Raw genomic sequence first — 13,982 nt, forward strand, 5'->3', positions numbered from 1 at the left:
ACTGGCAGTCAGAAATTCTTCTGTGCTTGTTTCAGCTCTTCCACTGACAAATTGCGTGGCCTCTAGTGAGTCACTTCAATTTTCTCTCTCAGTTCAACAGTCTGAAATTATTTATCTCACAGGAAGACTACCATAATTAATAAACTGCTTCATTAGCTACTGCATAGTTTTCAGAAAATACTTTCTAAGCCTGTCCATAAAGAAGAGATTTATTGCCATGAGAATTTTTCTTCCAGCTCTTGTGTCCTCGGTGGTTAAAATATGGGGCTGGTGAAGTGTGTAAAACCATCTCCTCCACCCAAAGCCCATCACTTGTCATGAGATGCACTAGCACATCCTAATCAAATGCTGGGCTTAATGTGCACAGCCTGAAGCTCAAAACAATTTCTATTATTTACAAAAATCTTGGAAAATGAAAGCTGTACATATTCCAAGCAAGAGAGTGAAATATATCTGTGTGAAGCAGAACTTCCCTGTAACACAACCATGTTTTTGTTTTTATAGTTTCCTTCCCTGGCTTCACTACCATAAGGGTTTGCTTTTACTTGCACCAATGCCCACTGACACACAGCTTTACACAAACAAATCCTTTTCTGCAAAGGACAATTGGGCACCAGACAAATTTCCCCTACATATGCAGATGTATCAGACTGAAGTTTCAAAATCTTATGACACACAAAAGCCAGCAGTTCCTCTGTTGGGCTAGATGATAGCTACAGCAAGCAAATATTGGGATTGTATTTCAGTTATTGCTATGGTTACAAAATGAGGGTGGACCTGGGGAGAAAAGGAGAAAGAGAAACAAATCTACAAAGACAGTAAATCCTCTAAGGGAAGAGGGTGGTGGAGAAACAGGGAGAAAGAGACAGGGTGAGGGCTGGTGGGTGGGGGAGAAAGCGAGGTCACTTTAACACCCAGCTGAATCAAGGCAAACAAAATAATAAAAATCCAAGTTCTTCTAGGGAAATAGTGCTGATAAGATCACCGCTGGGATGGAGTGACACAAAGAAAGAAAAATGCAAGGAATTGTTACAACTTGTGCCTGCGAGAAGCAGCGCAATTCGTAAGCACTCGGGAGAAGCGAGATCAGATATTCAGCACTTACTTGCAGCAGCTATGAGTAACTAGAGAAGCCTTGCTACTGTAGTGAACTTGCAGTTTAAGAAGAATTAGGTCCTACCCAGTCTAGTGCATAATCCAGAATCTAGGCCTGACGGGTACAAGGTGCTGTTTCAGTAAACAAACCAGAATATGATTCTCTTCACCCATCACCATAATCCTTAATCCACAGCAGGGCACACTGACTGCAGGCAAAGCTACTGCCCAGGAAAGGGCATCACAGATCAGGAGCACTTCGAAAAGTTTAGGACTTTACAACACAAGCACAAATGTAACACGAGATACAATTTCAGAAGAGTGAGTTTTGTCAACAGTTGCAGAAGCACCGTGGGTTTTAGCTATACAGCAGTCCCTTCTGTGAAAACACCTCTCACTGATACAGGAAGTTTCACAACTCTATTTTTTATTTGGAAGACATTGCTTTGCACTTTTTTTTTTCTCTTACGTTGCTTTCATTGCTTTATTGTGAAGTACGAGACGAGCAATTGCTGTTGAAAGCTCTGCAGAGATGCAACATTTTTTCTTTCTGCTCATGCAAAGAAAAACCTTCTGGCCCTGAAGCAGTATGCACTGTTCTACTAAAGTGATTACATTCCCAGCCAGCTTGATAGGAAAACATAGACTTCAAACTGTTTGTTTTGTTCAATAAAGTATCTCCAGTCGAGTGTGAAGTATCTAAACCTGGAGTTTCTGATCCTGCCTGGGCTGCCGATGTCAGCTTGCCTGAAATCAGCACGGAAACCTTGCAAACCTGGTCCCAGAGCAGGATTCCAGAGGGATGTCCTTCCCAAGGCTGCCAGCCGTCCCAGCCACTGCTGTTTGGGCAGCACTCTTTGCTCCCACATCCAAGGGCTGCTGCAGAATACCAAAGTGGGAATTTACCCCAGCTGCTTCTCACTGTGCAGTGGCTGCAGCATCACAGCTGACGGGCACAGAAGTGCCTGCCCTTTGTAAAACAAGGAGCAGCACAAGACTCCATCCAAACTCAGACCATGATCTGCACCTGGTGCAAGCCCTGCACCTTTGTGGCCAGCCTTTCAGTTGTGCTCCTGCAGATAGCGAGATGTGCTTGTCTTAGAGCACAAAATGCAGCCAGTCTCTGCAGCCAGCCTGGTCTTTCCTCTGGGATGGAGAGCTGAGGGATGCTTGCACTGGCATTTGCACAGCCACCAGTAGGATCTGGACCCTTACCTCTAATTAAGTTGAATAAAAATTAGTGCTGATGACAACTGGCTCACTGTAACTTCTTCCACTTCCCTCCTCTGCCAAAGATGTCCAGCATTCTTAGGTATACTAGGTTTGGTTATTTTACTGTTATAATTAGGAACATGCACCCTACCAATTTATTACTTATTGTTTTATGATTATATTTTCATTCTTTCACCTGACAGACACTTTCAATTTTTTTTTATTTTTATTTTTTTTGCTGTTCAACCTAGTAATGCTTACAAGGGAAAAACAACAGCCCACTGTCCTATGCACTTCTGATACAGAAATAATTGCTTTGCTTTGCTTTTCTAAAGAACCATGCACGTTCTGTCAGGATTACAGGCACAGCCAAGCAACACATATAACATTTAATTTCAATTTTATAAAACTATATATCCAGCAAGTGGCAGACAGAAATTGTAAAAGAAAAAAATAATAGATTAAATTGAGCACTGTATTTTTAAATTCTAATCCTTTCATTGCCAGCCTGCTTTTTATACCTCCTTTCAGAGACCATTAATTTCTGCAGGTAAAGATCAATGCCTTGCAAAATTCAGACAGAAAGGCATCAGCTCCATGGCAAAGACCTGCTTTCACACAGGCTTCCAGAGGTTCAGTGCACACTATTTATCTTTCACTCCAGTAATCCACAGTATTGCACTTCCTAGTCCTAAAACCTCCAGTACCCTGAAACTGCAAAACCAAGCTGTGTGTAGGCAGTACACTAAGGCAAAGTCACCACCAACAGATCCAACTTCATAATACTCTCAGCCTCCTGAACCACATGTTAATATGCTGCACATGCAACTCTGCATATTTTTTACCATGCACACTTAAGAGCTATATGTTTCCTCCTCTTTCCAGTGCAATATATTTTAATATAAAATCAATGTGTTTTTGGTGGGCAGCATAAGAGTTTTATCCACTCGGCTGTGAATCTAAGAAGAAAGCAGTATTGATTTAGGTGCTCACTCATTCATTTACTGGGACAGTTTTAAAGCATTAGGTGATAACATAATTGAGAGGCATACTGTGAGGGAAACTGAGATTGCTGTGATAAATTAAATCAGTTCTGGGATGTCATCTACAATACCTTAATACTTGATGGAATGTTCTGAAAAAAATTAAACCAGGAAACAAGCATTTTTGCTTGTTGGGTTGCTTTGGGTGGCAGAGCATGGCTCTCCATAAATGCCAGGTGATACAAGGTGATTAAAATACATATTGCTTAATATAGAAACATTACATTAGTGCCACACATACTCTGCATTTGTGTGTAGATGTACTTGCATATCAGACAATGTATATTTATCAGACTGGCTTCCATTTCTATTTATAAACATGTTATGAACCAATCAATTTTGCCATCTTTCAGCTTTCTTTAAAAATCCTGGCATCCCATAGCATCCCTACTGATAATATTTATTCATGTGCATTTTGCAGAGGCAAATTAAGTCACGTGTGTCACCAAGCAGTGTTATGACTGTGCTTGCACTGCTCAGGCACATGAGGCCAGAAGGATCTGGTCTCACATCTGGCTCTCACATTTAGAGGAGCCTGTCCCACATTCTCTCACACAGGCCTCCTGAAAGTGCTGATACTCCCATGGATTTGGGCACCTGACAAATGCTTTAAGCATGAGGAAAAGTGAAGTAGTTAACAATAAGAACAAACATCCCTGTAACACAGTGGATTCTGATTTAAAATCCATTAATTTACATGTAAGAAATAATTTTGCTCTGAATATTTCCTACATTTTTTCTACTTTGTGTTCATGCAGAGTACTGTCACTAGATTCATATTCCTCAAAGCAGTGGCTAAATGAAGAGATCTTTTACATTGCATGTGTCCTCATACAGGAATAAAGTATAAAATTAGAATATATAATATAAAAGATTTTTAAACCCCAAACCTGCATTTGAGAAGAGGAAATGTCTTGGAACTCTGAAGTATACCTCTTAAGAGTTAAAGTGTGCATATTTTTTTCTACCCTTGGAAGAGTGGCAGAAAGGCCCTGAGAAGTAAAGGCTTGTGCACTACACCACATTTTGGAACTGACAGCAATTTCTTCATGCATTAAAATGCCTTCATACATTAGATTTAGGGACAAAACCTGCTTACCCAGATCAAAAGGTAATTTGTATTAATGTGCAGTTTCAGTTATTAAAGCATAGAATTCTCACCATATGCACTAATAATTTAATCTTGTTCTTAAGCAGCCTCACACCACCAGTAAAAAAGAGGCAGGGGGTGTGGGGAGAGAGTAAACTACAGAACCTTTAGTCCCCAAAACAGATGCCAGTTTTGGATTTATGCAGCCAAGGAGTATTTAGCTTGGCTCAGCTACACTTGCACTGAAAAAACACTTGCCTATTCCAAAAAGTTTTTAACAAGCTCTGCTGCAGATGCTGTTGCCATTTGGCATGTCACCGTCACCGCGTGGTACAGCAGAGAGAACTCTCCACCACAGGTTTTCCTTGGCTGGGGCAGCCAGCATTTTTGGCCATCCTCCTCCTTCTGGCCAAATGGCTGCATGTTTACAGAATGTGGTTTTAGAGAGAGTGTTAACAGAGGTTGGGTTAACAGCCTAACCCAGACCAACAGAGAGGCAAAGGCATGACCTACCCAACCTCAGAAAACAGGGGTAGAATAAACTTGTATATGTTGTTGCTCTTAACCCACAGTCTCCTGCATGCACCATACCCATAGACTAGTAGATATTTTTCTTTGCCTCAGGATAGATGACAACAACTTTAAAGCTGTACCAGTCATGCAAAGTAGAAATATATAAAAATATGTGGTTGCTTAATCTTTGTCAGCTTGATTTCATTTTCTCACTTATGATAATTTTACCTTGGCAAAATGCCACTGAAAGAAGTTCAATGAAGTTACTCCTGTTTTTCACTATGATGAGATATCTTGAGAGGATAAAAACCCTACAGAGTTAAAACTAAAAACTTCTGTCTTCATACTTCCATTAGACAGCAGCAAATGGCAGTTCTAAAACTTAAAAATCCAAAGAGTTTCTACACTGATGACTTGATTCTAAGGATATTAGTCCCAAACATATGCACAAGATATACAATAGTAGTTTAGTTTACCTACATTAATCCTATATCAGCACATATGCCTGAGAAGCCTTGACCTCTTTGGATGTAGAACAACTTTAAAAAACAATTTTGGTTTTTTTTGTTATGACACTTGGCTCCTATAAATAAATTACATTTGTCAAAATTCGGACATTTCTTTTTGATGGGAACACCTTTGTTGCATTCCAGAAAAAAAAAAAATCTCAGATTATATATATATATATATAAATAAATATAAATATAGAGATGATATAGATATAGATGGTATAGATGGTATAGATATAGATTAGATATAGATATAGATATAGATATAGATAGATAGATAGATAGATAGATAGATAGATAAATATATAAATATTATATATACATATATAAATATTCTATATATACATACATATATATACACATATACATATATACATATATATATACATATATACATACATATATACATATATACATATCTATATATCTATATATCTATATATCTATATATCTATATATCTATATATCTATATATCTATATATCTATATATATATATATGTTGTTTGGTATGCTCCTCTGACACACCATAGTCCTAAAAAATCCTGGAAAAAACAAGGACAATGTACACTCCCTCTGCAGCACACACTTTACACCTCACTCTTTAGATCAAGTTGTGGAGCACAGACACCATTAGAGAAACAGTCAGACCATTTGCTTAAAACCTACTGACCTGCACCAAAAATCTTATTTAGCACAGTATGGATCAGATAGTTCACCCTTCAGTTCCCTCTCACCAGGAGATCAGTTAGGACCAAGAATATCTTGAAAGTTCATAGACACAAAAGCGATTTACTGCAGCATGTTAAAAAAGAGTAGAACGTATGACTAAGAATGAAGTAAGCAGTGTCTGGCTTCATCCCCCCCACTGTCTGGGTTACTGGTATGTAACAGCAATATGAGAAAATACAGTAATTTTTTAAAAAATCTCTTTTTACCATTTTGGCCTCTGAATGCATTGGGGGAACTTGAGGTGAAGCACATGGGTTATTGAGGTTCGGCCCTTGCATCCCCATGATGTTGGAGTTCATTGACATTTGTCGCTCCATCTTTTAAGAGAAAAAAAAAAAAAAAAAAAGGTTTGAAAACATCTGGAGACATTTGCAAGAATTTACTCTCGGTTTCTATTTACATGGGCTCAGCTTTATTTCTTCAAGTCATGACTGGGAAAATAACAATCTGTGTCATGAATTGCATATGTGTATGCACGTCGGAGTGCGTTTCATCAGAATCGGCCCTGAAAACTCACAGCCAATTATAAAGAAAGGGGTTCTTTAATAAACAAATGTAGCAGCCACCCAGGTTTGCACTTTTTTGTAATGATTTTCTCCCTTTCAGTATAACAACACTCAGAGTTAAGTGGTTTTAAAAGCATCACTGTATAAAATTGTAGCTTCCCCTCCCAGTGCAGCCCAACCTAGCTTGTTAAAAGGATAAATAAAAATCTACAATCTCAAGCATATGGAAAACAAGTTGGCTGTTTTTCCTTCCTTGGGCTGCTCAGCTGGGAAGTGTTTTCCACGTGTCTTTTAAGGGAAGCTTTCATGCACTGCTGAGATAGCAAAAAACAAAGCAAAACTTTTGGCTGTTTCTACAAGCTAGTCTCACTAGGCTGGGAGGGAGTGACACAAACCTAATGGCAGTAAATCCTCTAATTTCCTGGAGGGTATTCCCCAAAAAGAGACAAGCTCCCCACACTGCTGGCCTTGTCAGGAGTGGTAAAGCAGGGTCATGGTGCTGCTTCCAGACAGAGCCGAGCATCCCACCTTGCTTTGAGCCAGTCTGCCAAATCTTTGGCTCTGACAAAAAGACACTTTGGGTCTTTCTGAGCAATCCAAGCAGGGCAGCTACTTTTTTGTGCCCCAGGAGTGCTGGGGGCAGGAGGAGCAGCCAGTGCTGACAGGGTCTGTCTCACATCTCCAGGGCTGGCAGCCAGAGCACACCTGCTCCTCTGCAAGCAAAGCTGCCACAGGGCTCCCTGGCAGACACTGGGCAACTTACTGAACTTACACTCTTCAGGATGATTGTTGCATTTCAGGTTCCTTGGGAGTCATGCCAGAAAAAAAGTTCCCACAATGATATGTCTTATATTGGTTTTTGGTTTTTTTTTTGTTAAACTTCCTGATCGATACTCCAGCACAGCCTTATTAACAAGTTAATAATTAATAACTTATTCACGACTGCTCAGACAGCAGCCAAACCTGAATCTTTGTATCCCTGGGGAGTGTTCCCCTTGATCCAGCAAAGTCAGAACATGCAGTGCTTTTCTCCCTCCCATGGTAAGTTGCTCTCAGGTTTGTCTTGCAAACTGAACACAGTGAAATGAAGCAAAAACTTCTCCTTTCTCCATGTAGTCTTCCTCATGTCATCTTTACTCTTCTCCACCCCTAACTTGCCCAAATGTCTTTTGTTGAAAAGGTTAAAATCATTTAAAATTTGAAGTAACAATTGTAAAGCAGCTCTTTGGCTCCCATAAAATGGGAAATATTCCCATTATGAAAATTATGAAAGATGAGCAGCAATTGTTGCTTAGTTGTCAATAAGTGCAAGTTAACAGGCCAGAAAAGTAAACCAAATTTCTTTCTCGTTAAATGGTTGTCTCCCACACAAAAGGATCACTTAGAGTTCACTGACATAACTTAGGTACATTGCTTTTCCAGTTTTTTCTGAATTCAGAAAAATCCTTTTGTTCCAGCACAGACACACTGATCTGACCTACATGAACAAGTATGAGAATCACAAACTGTAGTCTCATGTAAAATGCTTCTAACCACTCTCACACTAATTAGCACGCCACTAACTTAATCAGAAATACTCAAGTCTAAGGTGAAGCACCAAGGAAGGTCTGGCTCCCTTAACTTATTACAGTGGGTTTTTACAAATTCCAGCAGGTTTCACCTCTGCTAGGATGGAATCCCACCCTGCAGAGAAAGGCAGCTCAGGCACTCACAGGCATGAGGACAGCGGAGGATCCGGGCATGGTGGGGTTGGGCAGGGTGCCGGGCATGGAGGCAGGCATGGGCTGTCTCTGCCGGTTGTGTAGGTGCAGCAGCGAAGACAGAGAACCTGGGACAGGCCTAGAAGACAGGAGAAGCAAAGAAAGCTGTCATGGGCTGTGGAGACCAAAACAAGCCTTACCCTGCCAGCCATTGGTAGGCACAGGCGGCTCCAGACAAGCAGGAGCAGATAAACCGACCCAGGATTTGTCCTTTCCTGCATGAATCAGTGGAACATAAAGTTTTCAAGAAGATGAATCACCTTCCTTCTCTTTATCTGTTCAAGCACCAGTATAGTTCATCTGATATGACATGAATGTAAATGTATCAGCTGGTCTCAGTCTGAGCACCTCTGCATAGTACAGTGTCTAGCTAAAGATAGTAAAAAAAACATTTTTCTACACTTCTGCATTTTCAAACCAGAAAAATCTGCTGGCATTAGTATAGTGCTATAAGTTTAGCCCTCAGAAACAAAAATATATGGATAATAATTTTGCAGACTATGACAGAAAATTAACCACACTTAAATTAATTTTGAAATTTTACCTTCTGTAAATAAGCTACTCTAAAATGAGTATTTCAAATCACTCTTAATATTCTCTCCAGTGAAAATCTACCAAGCCTTTGTTGCAAAGAAAGATGACTAATTTCACCACTCAGCACACCATCAGGACACAAAAAATAGGAAAAAAATTAGAAGTAATATTAGGAAAATTACATTCAGATTAAGCAGTTTATGAAAGCAAAACATATGGACTACAGAAAAGCAGAGTAAATTACTTTGGCAAAAGGGGTTCAAAAGATTTAGAAGGATTTTATTTAAAGTACAGCACAGGGAAAACTGCATGTGAGAAAGCAGGCCCATTCACAAAGGGCCTCACACATAAAATTAATGGATTAAACAATGCTGGGATTGCACTTTGAAGAAAGCCTTAAAGGATGTGGCTTTGGGAATGATGTTATCAGTTTTTATTGTTCTGGGGCATTTTTTAGTTTTGAAGAAAGTGTGAGTTGCTTAAAGTTTTGGGTGAGTGTAATTAGCTACCTTTTCAAGATTTCTAAAAAGCTTGAAAATAAAGTTTTCACATACAGTGCTTCAAAAAACATTGACAGTACAAGTAGGGGTGTTAAATTCTCAGAGAACAAGATGCTCTTCTGTATAGCACATGGTTTAGACTGTTTATTGGGAAGAAGAGCTGCCCCTAATGTTACAAGACAGACTGGAGAAGAGGGTGCATAATCTGGGATTTTGAAGAGCCTGTGCAGGGGCTATCATTGAAAAAGTCTAAGATGTTTAGAGCCTCTAAACATCATGGTTGATTTAAAGCCTTGGCAGAAGCATCCTTTGCTTCGGAGATGAATCCACAGGTAGCTAAAAAAGCCTCTAAATTAGGCTGACCTGGTCAGGGGAAGCAGAGTCATAACCCTAGAGGAGCAAGAGGTAAAACTGTCCTTCTTGGCCTGAACTGTCACACCAAATGATGATTTGCCCCTCCAATTGCAAATGGTACTGGCAACCATGAATATATACAACCCTCCTCTAACTTTAGCTGTTACTTCCAGTTATCTAGCAATGTGCAAAAAGCCCAAGGGTTGTGAGCAATGGGATTCACACACACCCCATATGGAGGACACCACAGCCAGGGTTCCAAAGTGAGGGTGCCTGTCTGTTGGCAAAACCACCTTCTTCTGACATACAAGACTCCTTCTCTTTGCCAAGACTTCAAAACACCTTATCCCGTTTTCTTTAAAACTCCCCAGTATTTCCCATCCTTGGGCTTGCAGTTGTTCAACACTCATCTCTTCAACTCTGTTTTCCCAGAAAATTCCTATCCCAACAAATGCCACCCTAAAATCCTTGCCCTGACAATTCCCTCATACCCAGACACTCAGCTCCTCCCACCCTTCTGCCCTCAGCTGCCCTCTTTTAGCAGCTGCACACAACTGAACCCATCCTTTTGTCTTGGTTCTCTATGGAGAGAAAAAGCCTGTGTTTTGAAGGATGTTTTAAAAATCCTCCCAGACACATACAGTACTTATTCAGAAGGGGAAGAAAGAAACCCAAAAATAACAACAAATGTATCTCACATACAGACAAGGAGTTCTCCCTATTCCTCCCTGGTAATCTGTTGATGGAAGAATGTGATGTACTTACATCTTCATATCATGTTAAAAAAATTCAACATTTTCCAAGTGTGTGGAGCAATCCTGTGAGAGAGTGCAGTAAGTTCTGTGAGGAGCATGAATGAATTTCTGGGACATGCAGCTCTGCAGTCACTCAGCACATGGCTGAGCCTGGGGGGCTGTGGAGGTGGATAAGTGGAATGGATGCAGTGCAGGAAGAATGGGCTCAGGAAATATACTCAAAGTACACAGACCCTGAGCCATTCCACTGTCCACTTAAACTGCTCAGTGTATAGCACTCAGTCACACATGAGGGCTTGACAGATCAATAGGACAGGGTCAAAATAGCATGAAAAGCAGATTTGGAGCTCTTTTGAAAAGAAAAAAGTGAGGAGATATCAGGTTGAACGTGAGGAGGAATCTCAGTTTGTTTATTAGAGGCTGTGGTTTCCCCCCAGACAGTGGGCAGGAGGAGTGGGAAGGAAAAGAGAAAGCACTGGTGCACTGTCCTGCCTGGCCTGGAATAAAATGAGGTGTGCACCCTCCTGCCCACTCTGCAGCCCTCTGAGCCCACCAGACGTGTGGGAACTTAGATCTATGGAACAGAATCTGTGGGAACTGCACTGGCCAGAGCCAGGGATTCAATAAAAATACCACTTGAGTTTTCAGTGGGGTCAAAGTAAAACAAGCACCTTAAAAAAAGCCTCCCCCCACCTTCATTCTCCCTGAGAGTGCCCTACATACACACCCTTTGTACAATTCACCAGTTTCATAATAAGCTTAGGTGTTAGGCTGTTTGACAGAAACTTATTTTGGCCTGACCTATACAATTTGTGCAAGTGATTCTCGAGGGACTGCATGGTTCAGGTTTTGCTTATGTGTTCCAGAGCCAAAAAAAAAAATCCAAAATTGCTTTAATGAGTTTGGGAATATGGGGCATGGGCAAAAGGGAATTACTGGTATTTCTCAAAATGGCAAAGAAGCTTCCTTGCTGTCCCCAGTTTTACCTTCAACAGTGCTTCATTTTAGGGGAAAGCACATACTCTACACCTAGCTAGAGGGAAAAAAATCTTCAGTTCTTCAGGTGTTTTTTCTTACTACACCCCTATTAGTCTTTTCCCAAGCCTGTTTTTTAAAAGAGGTGCAGAAAAGCCTTGCACTTCAAGGTCGAGCCTCTTTGTTGAAAAGCCTGCAGTGCTCCTGCCATTGATAAAAATGCTACATAATGCACTCTGGATTCCCCCCTCCCACATCAGGGACACTGACAGTGGCCAGTACTCATGGATACTTCCATTGCTCCTGCACTGAACACAGACCATGGATTTAGCACACTCACTCTCACAGAGCTCAGGGAATGTGTATGGCACAGAACTGTACAGGCTGAGATACTCAGTTTGTCTAAGACATCTCTTCCAAGGACAACACAATCACTTTTGTTGTTGCTTTCTATCTGGCAGCCAAGAAAGTCAGTGAGAGTTTGTAATTGCTATTTTTAATGAATCTGCTCCACTCTTTGTAAATGCTGAGGATGTACTGCCTGCAGCCTGTCAATCAATATTGCTGACTGGGAGATTTTCATTCCTTGGCACCTGTGCTGCTAAATAAATAGGGCTGTTGGGCAAACAGCCCACAGATAAAGGACATGTAAGATAGAGAACTGGCAGATGCTCAACCTCACTGAAAATCTGAATATCCATGGAATTTTTTCAGAATTGAAGAATTTTTGTTCCAGTGGAAGCCTGCTGTTGAACATGATGTGTTTTAGGTCAGCATTTCCATGCTGTCTCTTTGGGTGTACGTGGCCTGGAAGGTCAGTGTTGCAGTGGCTTAGTAAAATACCACATTAGCCAAGCTGCTGGAACTGACCATGCTGGCTCTTCTTCCTCTGCATGGTCCTGCTAACACCATGAGTCACCCTTAATAACATTTAAACAGATGGGTGGTACCCTGCTAAGCCATGGTGACTCGATCATGTTCCATCATATGACTCTACCAATGATTAAAGATAACTCCTCCAATGCAATCAAATATCTAGGATATATCCTTCAGTGTGTACCCCCTTGTTTAATACCAAATACTCTGTCTGATATGATGAAATTGATTGCCTGTTGACTAAACACTACACTAGTCTGTTAAAAGCCTAGGCTTCTCTTAACTTGAAGTCTTTAAGGATAATTTGGGTAGATGACAATTTGTTGCTGAGGTCTCACTAGAGTAGTTTCCTACTGACCTAGACTCTTTTGGGCTATGTGCAAAAGGACTGATGCTATTTAAAGCATCACTGCAGAATGTTTTCTATTATGGTAAAGCACTCCAGGTCAGTGGGTCTTACCATGACCGGTCTCCTGCTCCTTACTCCCCTGCAAGTAACATTTGTGCAAGACCATCAGGAATACCTATATCACAACCCCATTTGTTCCACTTCAGCTAGCTCTGGTGTGGAAAAAGTTTAGCCAGCAAGTTGCACTGGAGTAGGAACTCATCTCTTGACTTTCCATAGCCTTCAGACCCAGCCAGCTCACACCAGAGCAGCCCACAGGTGGCTGGTTGTGCTATGGAAATTTGCCATGTCAGCACTGGCTGAGGGATTTCTGTACTACAACACTCTTGATCAGACTTTCATGATTTTTATATGTATGTATAAACATATATGTATCTACATATTTATTACAGCAGTGCCTAGAAGCCTTGGTTTAAAATATGTGGGTGAGGTGAAGTTCTGCCCCAAATAGGTTGGAGATCAAGGAAAAAAATGAAGGAGAGTGAGTAGAAGCAATAGGGAGACAGAGGTGAATAAGGCAAGCAATGATATTGTTATGATCAGGGTAATGAGGAGCAATCACTGATGCCAGCAGCCTGGATCTCTTCAAGTATGTGCATGTGGTTTGAGTGGCTCTCAGGCTGAAGCCCCCAGGTAGCCTACCATATTGAGAATAAGCACAGCTGGCTGCAGTCCACCCTCTGAAAGTCTCATTCACAGCCAGGTACTGTCACAATTAAACTTTTCATTGCAGAAAGTAAGTTTCCTGGAGCATGTGTTTCCACAGAGCAGCTGCAAGCTGCTTTTACTGCAGATACTGCAGCCAGAGTACCTGGCCCAAGTGCTGTCCTGGGCCTTCAATATTTGAATAATTCAGTCAGAGGCAAAGACAGGGAGAGGATGTTTTAATCTGAGAAATGTGTTCTGACTGGAAGGGTTGCCTCATTTACTGCTAGTCTGCTGTTTTTTGATCCACACTGCCATTATTTACACCTATCAGTCTAACTAGAGCTTTCCTCATTTGTAATCCATTATTTCCCACCCCAGGAGGGCAGTTCTGTCTAGTTCCAATTCATCCATTTGTCATTCAGAGGAGGAGAGAAAAAATAAACACGAGGGAAAGCAACAACAAAGCATCCACC

General features: G+C 40.9%; 1 protein-coding gene across 3 annotated transcripts in view; it reads right to left on the reverse strand.

Annotated features, from left to right (window-relative positions):
- CREB5 (cAMP responsive element binding protein 5) overlaps positions 1 to 13,982 on the reverse strand; it is a 249,748-nt gene that overhangs the window by 59,259 nt on the left and 176,507 nt on the right. For all 3 annotated transcript variants that reach the window (XM_056484901.1, XM_056484900.1, XM_056484902.1), the window contains 2 exons: positions 8,411 to 8,537; positions 6,399 to 6,509 (listed from right to left, as the gene is read on the reverse strand). In XM_056484901.1, coding sequence (XP_056340876.1) covers positions 6,399 to 6,509; positions 8,411 to 8,537 — 238 coding nt within the window. The remainder of the gene's footprint in view (positions 1 to 6,398; positions 6,510 to 8,410; positions 8,538 to 13,982) is intronic.

Source organism: Oenanthe melanoleuca, chromosome 2, assembly GCF_029582105.1.
Source record: "Oenanthe melanoleuca isolate GR-GAL-2019-014 chromosome 2, OMel1.0, whole genome shotgun sequence".
NCBI classification, from domain to species: domain Eukaryota; kingdom Metazoa; phylum Chordata; class Aves; order Passeriformes; family Muscicapidae; genus Oenanthe; species Oenanthe melanoleuca.